This window comes from Amyelois transitella, chromosome 18 (genome assembly GCF_032362555.1).
Source record: "Amyelois transitella isolate CPQ chromosome 18, ilAmyTran1.1, whole genome shotgun sequence".
In the NCBI taxonomy this organism is placed as follows: Eukaryota; Metazoa; Arthropoda; class Insecta; order Lepidoptera; family Pyralidae; genus Amyelois; species Amyelois transitella.
The window spans coordinates 5,563,589-5,577,368 of NC_083521.1; the positions used below are offsets into that span (position 1 = coordinate 5,563,589).

Consider the following 13,780-nt stretch of genomic DNA (forward strand, 5'->3'; position numbering starts at 1 on the left):
TGTGAAAGAAGATGTAGTTACAGGAATAGAAAAGGGTATGTTAAGATGGTTCGGTCATGTGGAGAGGATGAATGAAAGCAGGTTGACTAAGCAGATATACAAGGAGAGTGTGGAGGATTCCACACTCTCCTTGTATATCTGCTTTACTACTACAAAGGTCGGAGTGGGAAGACCTAGACCAACGTATCTTGATCAAATTAAGGACGTCCTGGTAAAGGGTCAGAGTTATGAATGTGGATGAAGCGAAGGAAGTATGCAGAGATCGTGGCAAGTGGAAAGAGGTAGTCTCTGCCTACCCCTCCGGGAAAGAGGCGTGATTTTATGTATGTATGTATGTATCTTATTATTATACTAATTTTGATTTCATCTTAAGTGAAAGGTAGGAAAGATTCAGGTGATTTGATAAACACACAAGGATAAAGTAAATAAGTACTATAATTATATTTTTTTAATATAATATACTGTAACCCTTTAGCTAAACTATTAGTTGATTATAAACTGTTTATCAAAACAAAAAGTAAAAATAAGTAGTCATAATAATACTAAATGCTTACGAAATGCTTCATAAATCATTGCTGACTGGAATAAAGTACACCAAAAATTTTCCTTAAACATCAGTAAATACCAAGTTATCTGCAGTTGTATGTTGAAACTATTATTGCAGTTCCCACTAATACAGGGAACAAGTTAAACTTATTTGATTCAGTTAACTAGCCTTCTTGCAAAACCACAACATGTTATTTGATTGTTACTTCTTAGATCACAGAAATCATACAATATTTATAAATTTTGCAGTGTATAGTATAACTGCGACTATACTTAACAATAAATTGTGACACTTGATGTAAAAAATGTACTATCAAATTATAATAATCTCCCATACAGTTATGCAAATTCACATTGATTCTTAGGCTATTTTCCATTGACGTGATTCACTTCTATTGTGTTTATGAGCAGGTCGTCTGACGTCACAACTCCGACAGGCTGTTCTAATTTTAATGGTGTATCATCTGTAAAAGCAAAAGATAGTATCAAGTTCAGGTTAACACGTCAAACAACGTCTTTTGGTTATTATAATTTTAATGTTATTATGATAGATATATTAAAATGATGGAATACATAGAACATAAAGAGGTGCCAGCCCTAATATATAAACATACTTTTACTACTACCCTATACATAACTTTTAGTAGTCTACATTTATTTCAGCGAAGTTCCGGGCCAAATACTAAAACTGAACTCTTCTAGGAGCGAAACAAGTCTTTGTGTAAGTTTGGACATTTAATTTTGAGTTTGTTCATGTCTAGAGTGAAGAGTTTGAGTCTTTAATCTATTCTGCATAATTGGCAAACCAGCATACAGTTTTTTCATCTCGCACCACATTTTAAAATCATAACATTCATTATGTTTATGAATCACTAACAGTTTGGCTGACGTAATCTGGACTCACATTTTGTTTATAAATACTTATATCGCATACATATTTAAGGCAAAGGTTAAAATAATATTAAACATACCAGTCTTGACGACAGCGACGAAGGGTGTCATGTCCAGAATCCGAGAGATGAGACCTAAGGTAGGCTTTTGCGCAAGGTCCACTTTGTAATACTTTTTCACTGTAAACTTATCTAGGGTCTCCGAGGTGTTCCCTGATAAGTTGGTCACCCTTCTTCTTACATTGTCCGCGGTGAATACGCCTTTTATGGATCTGTAATAGATGAATAATATTAGTGCGATTAAAATTTCCTTACGTGTTATTAAGTAGGTAATTATTATGGCTGTGGCTTTGGTGATTGATAAAAAATAAGAGTTGATAAATTAACAAATAACAGCCGACATACATAGGTGTAGGAAGGATGCCAATCTATCTATATCCCAACTAATATAATAACTTCAACTGTCATATAATTAAATATGCGAAATAAGTTTGTTTACTGTCGCTTCACGGGTTATCTACTGAACCAATCATTTAGAAATTTTATGTTGTCTGGAGAAGGATATAAGGTACTCCTCAGTATTTTAAAGAGCGCTTCATCTTTTTTCATCAGAATAATAGTCACACTTTCCGTAGTCTAATTGCTCTTCAACTCAATGCTCCCATTAATATGACTGCAGCCTACTCTAAATCCTTTACAGTTCAGGCCGTTCGTCTGTGGAATACTTTAGCCGTTGACAAATAGGTATAACCCGTCGGAAATATCTGCGAATCTGGCTGATGACGTCATACAAACTGGAGAAAGCAAAAGAAATCTAAATGCAAAAAAAAAAATTTTTTTTTGGGTGTCTAATTATTTTTATACTTTTATAAAAACGCCTCAAAATAAATTAATAAAAAATACATTTCTAAAAACAAGTTTTTGTAGGTGTACTTGTATTTTTTTCTTTAATGTAACGCTTTTAGACTGGAAAAAGTAAATGCAAGAAATTATATTATAAAAACTTGTTTCTAGAAATGCTTTTCTAGTAGTATACCTTACTTTATCAATACTGATAGTAGGTTAATTCATAAGGCTTTAGACGAATCGCGCTCTTAAGCAAATTGATAAAGAAGCAGACATTCGCTAAAATCGAATTTGCACAAATTCTAATGGGGCTACCGTTATACTTTCATTTATTATAATTTCCTTGATTATATATCTGTTAGCAAACCTACTGTCTATCTACCTGACCACGATCAACAACTACAAGAATATGTAAACTTTTTCTAGGAAAGGTTTTCTCATACTACAAGTTTAGCTGAGTAAGTTCACCAATTTGATGTTTATAAAAGTTCCGTGTGATATTGATGCAAATAAGCATACCTACCTACGCGTTGAGACCGCTCCTACTTTTTCAATATTCTAGATTCAATATTCTAAAATAAGTTTGCAGCACCCTGGGAGACGGTAGCACCCACACACAAGTCTTACATATTTGGTAAATTAAAAAGTAACGCTCATACATATGGTCAACACGTGTGGGCAGAGAAATCAAAACAAATGTACCATACATACACTACGCGTTCTGATAAGTCCAGATAAGATAAGGTTTATTATGCAGGAACACGAGTATTAAAGTTAATTTCAAGTTACAGCCGTTCTTTACCGCTAAATTTTATAATGTTTCAATAAAAGTTATTTTCTTACATATACAAGATATAAAATTTATTAAAAATACGAACCAAAAAAAGATGAAAGTAGGCGTAATAAATCTGCGGGTGGCTCGAACTTGTTAATTGTTTTAATAAATTTAATAAACATATTAAATCACATTCGTTTAAGCACAAGTCCCAAGCATAGTATACGTTAATTTATCTATATAAGGTTAGTGCGAGTGCATTAGATGATCAATGAAAAATATAACTAAGTATACGTATACGACTAAGCATAGGAACAGGAGAATCATTAGATACACTCATTTATTTATTTTATGGATGCACTAAAAATTTTGACATTTTTATATCTTTTAGAGACCCAATGACATTACTGACTCAAGTAAAAGTTGAAGAAGGTGTTGAAGAAAGCTAAAAAAGATGTAAGACAATTTTAACTAAGAAGGTTTTATACATGTTTCTTTTTAACTTAAAGAACTATAAGTTCAAGGTAACACGAGAAGAGTGACGCTATGCTGCACAGGAACTTAAGGAGAAGAGGGCATACCTATTAGTAACAAAAAATAAAAAAAATATTATTAATATTTGTATGGAAATAGGTACACTGATAAGAACGGAGCTGGAACGCCACCTGCGTTGAAAACTATTCTTGTCTCTAAATTCTAAAGGGATTTGGATGTTATACCGTAATCAATTGTTTACAATCTTTTATTAACAAATTTGTTGATGAATAAAGTTTATATAGAATTTAATTGAACTTATGTAAAATTACACAAATATATAACACAGTTATAGTTCTTGAAAGAAAATGCAAATTGAGGGACCACTTAATAAATTAGCTCATTGCTGAAAGAGCCTGTATTTTTAAACTGACGCGCAATATAAATCACGGTCCACAAATTATATCTTAACCAAAGCCGGTCAAAGAGAGCGGCTGAGATGCCAAGGTTGTGAAAGAGATCGATTGATAATAAGATGTGATTTGATAATAAGACTGTCTGGGGGTCGTGTCACCAACGTCGTCCTATCTTTCCCTCTCTCTTACTCTAAGGTTCACTTCAATGATCATGAATAGGGCTGGTTCAATAAAAAAACTTACTTATTTTGGTCGATTATGAAGAGCATGGGCGCGTGCGTGTTCCTCAGCGCGGCGATGGCGTCCCTCGGCGAACTGTCGCTGGAGACGGTCACCGCCGGCCTCTGCACCATCTCCTCCAACAGCGGCTTGTCCCACCACCTGAGTATCACAACGAGGAATATCATATTTTGGACTACATCAACGATGTCCTGTTTGGCGCAATGGTCGGATTCTAGCCTCTGAACCAAAAGTTCCGGGTTTTGATACCCAGACATGTCACGATGGAAAAATCTTTTTCCGATTTGCCTAAGTCTAATCAATTTAAGTAGGTATATTGGTTGAGTCTAATATCTGGGGTCTCTGTCTATGAACATGATCCAAGATTTACTCATGTCAAATTGAGACTTCAGTTTGATCTCTGCTTTAATATAGTCTCTCGTTAATAGGGCAACCTAATAAAGTACCTAACATACAGCATCTTAGTGGTTTGTTCCATAAGTAAGCTTATGATATGGACAAAAGGAATTCACGAGAAAGACATGAAAAGGTTACGGAAAGCAGAAGCTCCATGAAAATCATTGCTAATAAATAACATCTTACTGGTGTATCACAGTTAAAGAAAGTGTACAACTTTAAAAATTGTGTTTTTGTTTAAAGATGAAATATAAATCTGGCTTACACGCTAGGCCTGGTTGCGAGGAAAAGAGTGCCAGCTTCCCGCGCAGAATGTCAAAATTAATGTTAGAAAAGGCTTACTTGGGCTTCCAAAGCGATGGGCTAGAAATCTGCCACTATCTGAATTGCTTATCTAAACGTAGCTTTTGAGTATTTTTAGAAATAAAGACAGTAGACTCTGTTTACCCTTGAGATAAAGGCTTGATTTACTTATGTATGTAAATTGCTTTCATACCATAATGTTTCATGCTTAATGAGGGGCTTGAAATTGCGCGCTTCCATCCACTGGTCGGAGATGAACTTAGTCATGTAGTTGCGGATGTTGTCAGGTAATATCACCACACACTTCTGGCCGGCCTTCAGCGACTTGGCGGCTTGCATGGCGGCCCACATCGCAGACCCGCTGCTGCCACCTTCAATAACATAGTCACTTAAATATATACAGACTAATAGCAGGTACCTATCGCCGCGACATTACGATTCACTAATTCTTAAAAATTTATAACTATGGCAAGAACTCACAATAGAAGATATATAATAATAAAAATATATAATATAATGATAGAATCGATGCTCAATCATCGGGGGTCGTTACCAGATAGTGGAAACCATTTCCGGTGACGGCACAAAATTATACCCCCTCCTCGCGTCGTATACTTCATTACTGAGGGTCGTGACTCCCCCGCCGAATCACTTTCTCTTTGATCTCTTCCTTCCACCTGTTGCGATCCTTTGCGTCGTGGAGGGCCTTATGGAGATCGGTGTTTAGGGACGATCGGATTTGATCCGACCATCTTGTAGGGCTGCGACCTCTAGGTCTTTTTTTTTTCGACAAAATTATACAAATGAGCGTTTAAATAAAGGTGTTCCGCAAGGATCTATACTGGGACCAATACTATTTATTCTATATACATCAGACTTACCTAACATAATTATTAATAGCGACTATCATCTCTACGCAGACGACCTCTACAGATTTATAAAACAGAACGTTTTATAAATAAATAAATATCCACAGAATACCGACATTGCGGTCAATCAAATATTTTATATAATTTTTTTTATACCTGCTTTTTATTTTTTATGTAATATTTTTATAGTCCACAGAGTGTAACGCCACCATAGCCCTAAATTTTAATGCAGTATATGTCGTTTTTGTTTCATTTCTATTTTTATTTTATTTTTGTGAAACCCATCCGCGGAAGTCCAGTGTCGCGGCTACACTGTGACATTTGCTGAGCGGAAATATTTTGATACATTTTTGGATGTAAATTGTCATATTTTAATTTGTATTTTATAAACAATAAAAATTTATTTCTTTCTTCAATATCGGTAAGGGAAAACATAGTGACTACTTTATATGTAACTATTTTATAAAGGTTGCGGAGTTCAAACCGGAGTGTAAAACCTAACTTACCCAATCAAAGGTCGTGGTCTTACGAAAAGGTGAAGATTTACTTTAAGCAAAAGCCAGTTATCATATAAAAATAATACCGCAAAGCAGCCCCTCCTCCTTGATAAGTCTCCGCGACATGTTGAACGTGTGCACATCATCTGTCTTGACCCAGCGGTCCACAACGGCACGGTCGAGCGTCGCCGGGATGAAGTCGTACCCGATACCTTCCACCTGCGAGGAAACAATTCATTGAATCTTAATATTGTTAGGGGCCTGTTTGCTCCAATTATGTGTTGTCCTTTGAGACACAAGGTTTATTGACGTAATTATATAACTAAATTAATAGATAAACACCAAAACAAAAATTTTACTTCATGCCTATTATGGTCTGAATGAGATTCCAAGTGTAGTTTTTTGGAGCACGTCATATTTTAAGCACACTGCCAGCCCGCATAAGCGGAAGAGGGTGGAAATCCTTAGCCTCTGCCTACCCCAATGGGAAACAGGCGTGATGGTATGTATGTATGCCAGGCCTCTCTTGGGTTAAACGTGGAAATTTAGACACAACTTGACCTACAACGCTGAAAATTGGCACGTACCAAGATGTTTTGCGATAACAGACGCTAGATAAGGAAATAACGTTTTTCCCGATATGATACGAGAGAATTGAATGAAAAAATATTAACCTATAGGTAATACAGATTTTGTTTCCATTCTATTTATCATTCCAATCGGATTATTCATAATAAATCGACACTGATCACGTTGATTGATTGATAAAACATTACGTTAGCACATATTATTATTGCGGCATTGCGGAATTAATAATATTTTTAAACTGAGAGTAGGTAATCAAACTTTTATCATTATGAGCTTGATCTTGCGTTCAATGTTTAAGTAACGTCATTTTGTTTGAGTTTTATAGGTAATACATTGATAATGACTGCGACTTCAAAAGAATAATGATATATCCTAGATTTAATAAAATCATATTAAAATTATGGAATCATTTTACGTCTGCACTAAATCTCGTTTTTATTCAGGAATTTTTAAAAAAAATAAACTGCTGACCAAAAAATTTGTATAAAATAGGAATAACCATAAACGTCTCATTGTTAATTGACAATTGTGATTTTTTTATTTTTTATCTCATCACATCAATAGTTTACGCTAGTATGCTTAATTACACATCGTACTACACTATCAAACAGAAAACCCGTTAAATATTTACTAGGGATATAATAAACCAGAGACCTCGTGACTCAGAGGCAAGCACTTTATCCATAACCCCACAGGAGCCAAAAATAGGTGGCTAGATTTTAAGCCTCTTCAATGCTATTCCGGATAAGGTGCCGCCATTTCCAGGCCCGGCTCCTTTAATCTATATATCTGACTGTTATCAGGATTTTCTCTTCTTACACCCTTTGACCAGGATCCTGGATTGGGTAAATCGGCGTTTAACTGTTATGCTATAAAGGCCGAAAACAATAGGTAGGATAGATACTAACTTCGTAATAAGTCACGTCGGTCTTGTTAACATCGTGGGGCTGCGCGAGTATGGATCCCAGGGGGTCGACCCCCACCACCACGCAGCTGGGGCAGCGCTCCTTGATCTTCAGTGCTGTTCCGGATATAGTGCCCCCAGTTCCGGCTCCTATCACCAGCATGTCCAGATGGTCGTCCATCGCCCACAGAATCTCTTCGGCCGTGCCGTCGTAGTGCGCCAGGGGATTGCATGGGTTGTTGTACTGTTACAGAAAAGAAAACACTAAATAAGCATGCTAACAAATTTATGTTTCGGTGTTTAAAAAATTATATAAACACATACATAGTCAATTCTAGTCTAGAAAAGACTGAAAGGCTACGATCAGTTGTTTAGCTTTCTGATGGAATTGAGAATCAAATAGTGCTAGCCCATCGCCTATAAGAGGAATCCCAAGTTAATAAAGCCTATCTCATAGTCGCCTTCTATGACATCCATGGGAAAGATATGGAGTGGTTCTATTCTAAAGTGCAGGAAACCACACGGCGGTAAAAATTTATTAGCACAACAACAAAAATTATAAACACCGTTAATTGTTGGTGTTTAAAAATTACAAACAATATTGGTGAAATAATCGCATCAGTAAACGAAAAAACTGTTTAAGATATAAATTAGCTACATCACATTATTTGGGCGAGTCCGCTGTGTGATTTGTAACGCCTTGTACAAAATTGTACTAAGTTGTGACGTCACTTTTTTGGCAGCTTAATCAATTATTGCGTTCATGGATTAAGGTATGATGTCTTAATAAAAGTTGTTACTTATTTTTTTATTTACAGATGTCACAGTTAGTTTTAAATAATTTTGATTTTTTAAAATATTTTCCCATCATATTATGAATGATTATAAAACATTTATCGCGTCGAAAATAAATAAAAAATTCACGTAAGTATTTAATCATGTGTTTTATTTTATCTTAATAGCTAAAACTTGGTATATAACACTTTTATATTATCTACTAGCACCAAGATATGATTTACAGAAATTTCGTAAGGAAACGGAATTTAATTGCTTATTTTCATTTTACGCGGGTGATGGTTTTATATTTGGTGAAGTGGGATGAACTTGATGAACTTCGGATCAACTTAACCTTGTTGTAACCTTGATTGATTGTTTGCTTATAAGTGCTAATCTTTGAAAATACTGTACGGATTATGAAAATTCTTTCACCGTTAAAAAAGGTTCTGCAGACGCAACGGGACAAAGCCGCGAAGATGAGGTGGATGGATGGAAATAAATAAAATTCAAGCAGCATGAAGAAATACGTAATTCTTTTTAAATTTTATATAATATTGACAAAATATTTTGTAAACCATGTTAATACCTATTATATGTTTTAGCTATTTTTATCACGCGATCGCGATATATTGATTAGCGGGTCTTTTTCGTCACCAATTTGACCTGGCATAAACTTATTCATATGTAAATGCATTCTAAGTACAAAAGTATCACGAGCACGACTGCCTTATAATAGTCAATTGTAAATAAGGATGTTTATAATCGTACAAGGATACTAACTTAAATAAAGTAAAGCGATGTGTGTGAACGGTTTTAACAAAATAGCTACGAGATTTCCACTGGAAGATTTTATTTTGTTAAGCATAAGGAATGCGAGAAATGGACAAAATTTATGCGATAGACGCCGAGGGCATAGCCCTAGTATGTTTATGTCAGACTATTTATTTTTAGAAGACTTCATGGAAATCCGGTCGAATCTGACCGCATTGTAATCTCTATAACGACGATTGGGCAGCAGCCTATTAATATTATTATGTTCATCACACAATGTTTCTATTCAATTGACATAATCAATTTATTATCTGCCAATTGTCACACATGATTATCAACAAAATATAAATTATTTTTAGGTGTAAATTAGCACAATCAATATTATTATAGTCGGTAATTATGATAAAATTTAATGACGTTGAGATTAAAATTACTGATCATTTGAGAATTGATGTTATATAATATAGTTTAAGATTTATGCAACTTTTAACCCTCGATTGAAATGAGGGATACTGACGAATTTTAAATCTGGTCCGGATTGAAAACTACCAGCTGTAAAGACGGGATACTTGTACAGGATAGTCTAATATTATAAGAATAAGCTTTGTTTCGACTACAGTTTCGACCACAAACCGTATAATGCTTTCCGTGATCTCGACTCGAGAACATTGATATATTAAACAGATATATTTTACCATTATTGTTACAGTGCTGGGTGAAACATCAGCGTATCATGACGATAACAAGCTACAACTACCATCTATTTTTGTACCAAAATTGGTCACGCGGTTAACCGAGGAAATGTTAGACGGACGACAATCGTAAAAAGGTACTGATTATTTTTGTGGTTTGCACCAATAGTGACAAGCCAACTCTACAACCCGTGGGAAACCTATTTACGGAAGTTTATGATATGCGCTAATTGCACCGTTCTGATTTGTTAATAGGTACCATTATTCCGTTGTTAAATATTTCCATGAATGATTAGTTTGGTCATAGTGTTTGTTCCTACGTAAAATTTAAATACAACGATTATATCGGAGGCTGGGATCACATAGCTACTATGGTCTGATTGCCGCCACAGAATATATAATACACTAGACGTATTTCCGAGCCATCCACAATTTGTTTATGCGCGTTTCTGTAGTGTAGGTGCACATTTTGCCTATTGGGATATTACAAAAACAACCACGTCTTCATGGGCATATGTTTGCTCTGTTGCCAATTTAAATACAGCCTTTATATTCAAGTTTTCTTTGATTTTGTAATTTTTCAAGTAAGTAAGACGATTAAATTCGTTTCTCACTCGTTTCTCGTAACATTTTACATATATGATTCAATATTGTCATATCTATAGTGTATTTTTTTGTAGGGAATTTAAGGTTAAATACGAGCATGGTGTAATGCTTGCATTTGAAGAATTTAGTATAGTCAACGTTTGTGTAGATCCTATGTAGGTACTCCTCATACTGTATTCCGCTTGAAAATTACACTCGTGAATTTCACATATAGTTTTACAATTTTTTCTTAATTTGTTCCTGCGGATTTGTCGTAAATTTTCGAATAAATAATTAAATTATTACATACTACATATAAAGATGAATATGAACGCATCTATCTATAAAATATATTAAAAACCAAAATATACATAAGCCTAAGGGCCTTATGGAAGATTTTTTAATAATAATAAGTAGTGCCGAATTTTTAAGCTCATGTGATACCTATATTTTACAAGTGATATAATCATTTTGTTCTACATAAATAAATAGATAAATTACCTGATCTAGAACAACAGCATTAGGTATCTCTTTAGCCAAGCGTTTGGCTACGTTGATGTTGCTGTCAGGGTCGCTGGAGGCCGCCTCGGTGGGGGTTCTCACAATCTCGGCCCCCAGGGCGCGCAAAGTGTTCACCTTCTCATCAGACATTTTCTCTGGCAACACTATAATGCACCTGTAGCCTGCATAGCAATAATAGATGTTTTGACATTTAAAGTTGCAAAATTATGAGACCTAAATTTAGTCTAAAAAATTTATTGATCTACTTAACATCATATTAATCAAAACTGTCTCTCTCTAAAGTACAAGCCTCAAAACTTTGTACTTAACTAAAACTAGCTGTGCCCGCGACTTCGTCCGTGTGGAATAGTTATTTTGGGCATCATTGAAGCCCCCAAGGATGAATAATTTTCTCCGTTTTTTTACATATTCCATTATTTGTTTGCTCCTTATAGTTGCAGTGTGATGTTATATAGCGTAAAGCCTTTCTTGATAAATGGTTTTTAATAATATACAAACCAGTAGTTCCTGAGATTAGCGCGTTCAAACAAACAAACTTTTCAGCTTTATAATATTAGTATAGATAATCAACAGAATTACACAAAAAGAAAGAATATAAAGCCATAATGATGACTAGGCGACCAATACTGGTAGTGTTTCAGTTGGTGTTCTTCTCTTACCAGTGGTCAATTTGTTTGGGTGAAGTACCAGCACCCTTTTCGTGCGGAGTCCATTTTGAGAAACATTTTGTTTTGTTCTTTCATGGGATTCTGTGTCCGTTTTAAAGAACTTTGTGTTCTGTTCCTTGAATGTTGCCTCGAGGGGCTAAGCACATAAGTGCTTAGGTAGAATTTAGCTTTTTCTAAATTGATGTGAAAGCCTTTTTCACATCAATTTAGAAAAAGCTGCAAAAGCCTATTTTCTAAATAAAATATTGATTTTGATTTCAATCTAGATATATTGGATATTTATTTCAGGATGGATTTGTTACAAACATTGGTGTGTTTTATTTAGATTGTGTTTTATTTTTACCTTTGACTGCAGCAGCCAGAGCAAGGCCTATTCCTGTGTTTCCAGATGTTGGTTCTATGATGACAGATTTTCCAGGAACTAAGACTCCTTTATGTTCAGCATCTGCCACCATCCTGTATGCGATGCGGTCCTTCACAGATCCTCCGGGGTTCAAAAACTCACATTTTGCATCTGTAGATAGAGAAAAAAAATTTTTTTTTTTCTCCTGTAATTTTTGTTATAGATTACAAAATTCTATAGTATAATTATTGCAAAATTAAGAAGTATATTTAAACAATATTTTAAAATTTAAGGAAATAAATGGTGCATAAGAGTAAGGGCAAAGAAATTAAAAAAAATGTGATTGCCTGACATAGTAAACTATAAAAAAATTTACCTACTAAATTCGTTTATACACCATGTTTTATTTACTTTAAAAAATATAACAACTTACAAACATCACACTGTACACCCTCCTCTTTAGGTATTCGCTCAAGTTTGACCAATGGAGTATTTCCAATAACATTTAAAATGTCTGTTTCAACTTTGTCACGTCTGTCTCTGAAAATAGATAGTTTGCAGATTCAACTTAGTTATAGTATTTAAAAAATAACAGTATCCGAATTGAAACCAGTTATAAACAAATTTAAGACAAATAAAAGAAACAGGTTTGTTTACAGTTACTTACAACGGTCTGACTATGTGAGGAAGATCTTTGAGATCGAAGAATTTGGGATCTGTAGCACCATTATCCGTGTGGCTTGTCATCTTGATTTACCTTGTCTTTAGCAGTAACCTAAAGTGTAAAATAAATCATGTTTATTACCAATACTGTTTTTAACTTTTTAAATGTATAAATGCAAGTTTAATTTTGTAGTAAAATTAGACGTAGTAAAATGGGGGCATTTCACGATATGATTTGTATTAAAGTTCATGCACATTTTAGGCTAAATTTGATACAGAACTTACACCGCAAAACTATTCCAGAATCGCAATCTTACTGGTAAGGAACTCCTACCAGTACGTATAGACTCTTAACTAGTTGTTAGAAAAATATATACCTCTCCGAAACTTTTTTAAATATGATTCCGTTCAAATAATAGGCGAATTAAAATAAAGCTACCTAAACGACCGATAAATCTCTGAACCTACCTACTAATAACTCGTGCACACAACGAACCACGCGATCGCACACTGTGCTGCTTGCAAATTGCGGGCTGCGAACGAGACGAACGTAACGAACAGTGTTGCCAACCACAAAAAGCTAAAAAACAACAACTCGCCTAAAAAACAGTAGAAAACAGTAGGTAAAAAAAGGCAGATTTCATAATTTTGCTTATATAAGTATAATTAATAAACAATTTTTTTAGTTACTAGAACTCACATACATTGACATATTTGTAATTACAACAATAGAAGAACAAAAATGGCTTCAAATGAATAGCAATCGGTTATATTGGATTTAGTGTGTAATACTCCTTTAATAGTTGTAGTCGATATTCGGTTACGTAATTTAACTAAGGAATATACCATCTAGTGTCATTGTGTTTTATTATGTAGTGGTTATCAAAAAATGTTTGCAGAGTAGTATAATAGATGGCACCGAACGTTAGTTGAAAAATAGTAGAAAATAAGAATCAAAAAGATAACAAGGACATCAATGTGAAAACAGCTAATCTACTTTTAAAACAGTAGGGTT

At 34.5% G+C, this 13,780-nt stretch overlaps 1 protein-coding gene across 3 annotated transcripts; it reads right to left on the reverse strand.

The window, feature by feature from the left end:
• Positions 1-417: 417 nt before the first annotated feature.
• On the reverse strand, positions 418-13,328 carry LOC106129669 (cystathionine beta-synthase). 3 transcript variants are annotated; one of them, XM_013328285.2, is made up of 11 exons: positions 13,234-13,328; positions 12,770-12,877; positions 12,536-12,642; positions 12,103-12,273; positions 11,071-11,252; positions 7,749-7,988; positions 6,339-6,471; positions 5,080-5,257; positions 4,191-4,328; positions 1,518-1,708; positions 418-1,010 (listed from the first exon to the last, which is right to left on the reverse strand). In XM_013328285.2, exons 2-11 carry the CDS (start codon positions 12,847-12,849, stop codon positions 913-915), a joined length of 1,518 nt encoding a protein of 505 aa, XP_013183739.2. In that variant the 5' UTR covers positions 12,850-12,877; positions 13,234-13,328; the 3' UTR covers positions 418-912. The 3 variants fall into 3 exon arrangements, with proteins under 3 accessions (XP_013183739.2, XP_060805174.1, XP_013183747.2); XM_060949191.1 differs by having other exon boundaries at positions 13,143-13,270; XM_013328293.2 differs by lacking the exon at positions 13,234-13,328 and adding an exon at positions 13,051-13,204.
• Positions 13,329-13,780: the final 452 nt, after the last annotated feature.

Bases quoted from the DNA above. Each gene is read 5' to 3' on its own strand.
- LOC106129669 (XM_013328285.2), bottom strand. From the start codon at position 12,849: ATGACAAGCCACACGGATAATGGTGCTACAGATCCCAAATTCTTCGAT. The intron at 12,643-12,769 runs GTAAGTAACTGT...ATCTATTTTCAG, and splicing joins CCTCACATAGTCAGACCGTT to AGACAGACGTGACAAAGTTG. The intron at 5,258-6,338 runs GTATTATTTTTA...ATGTTATTGAAG, and splicing joins GGAGGAGGGGCTGCTTTGCG to GTGGCAGCAGCGGGTCTGCG.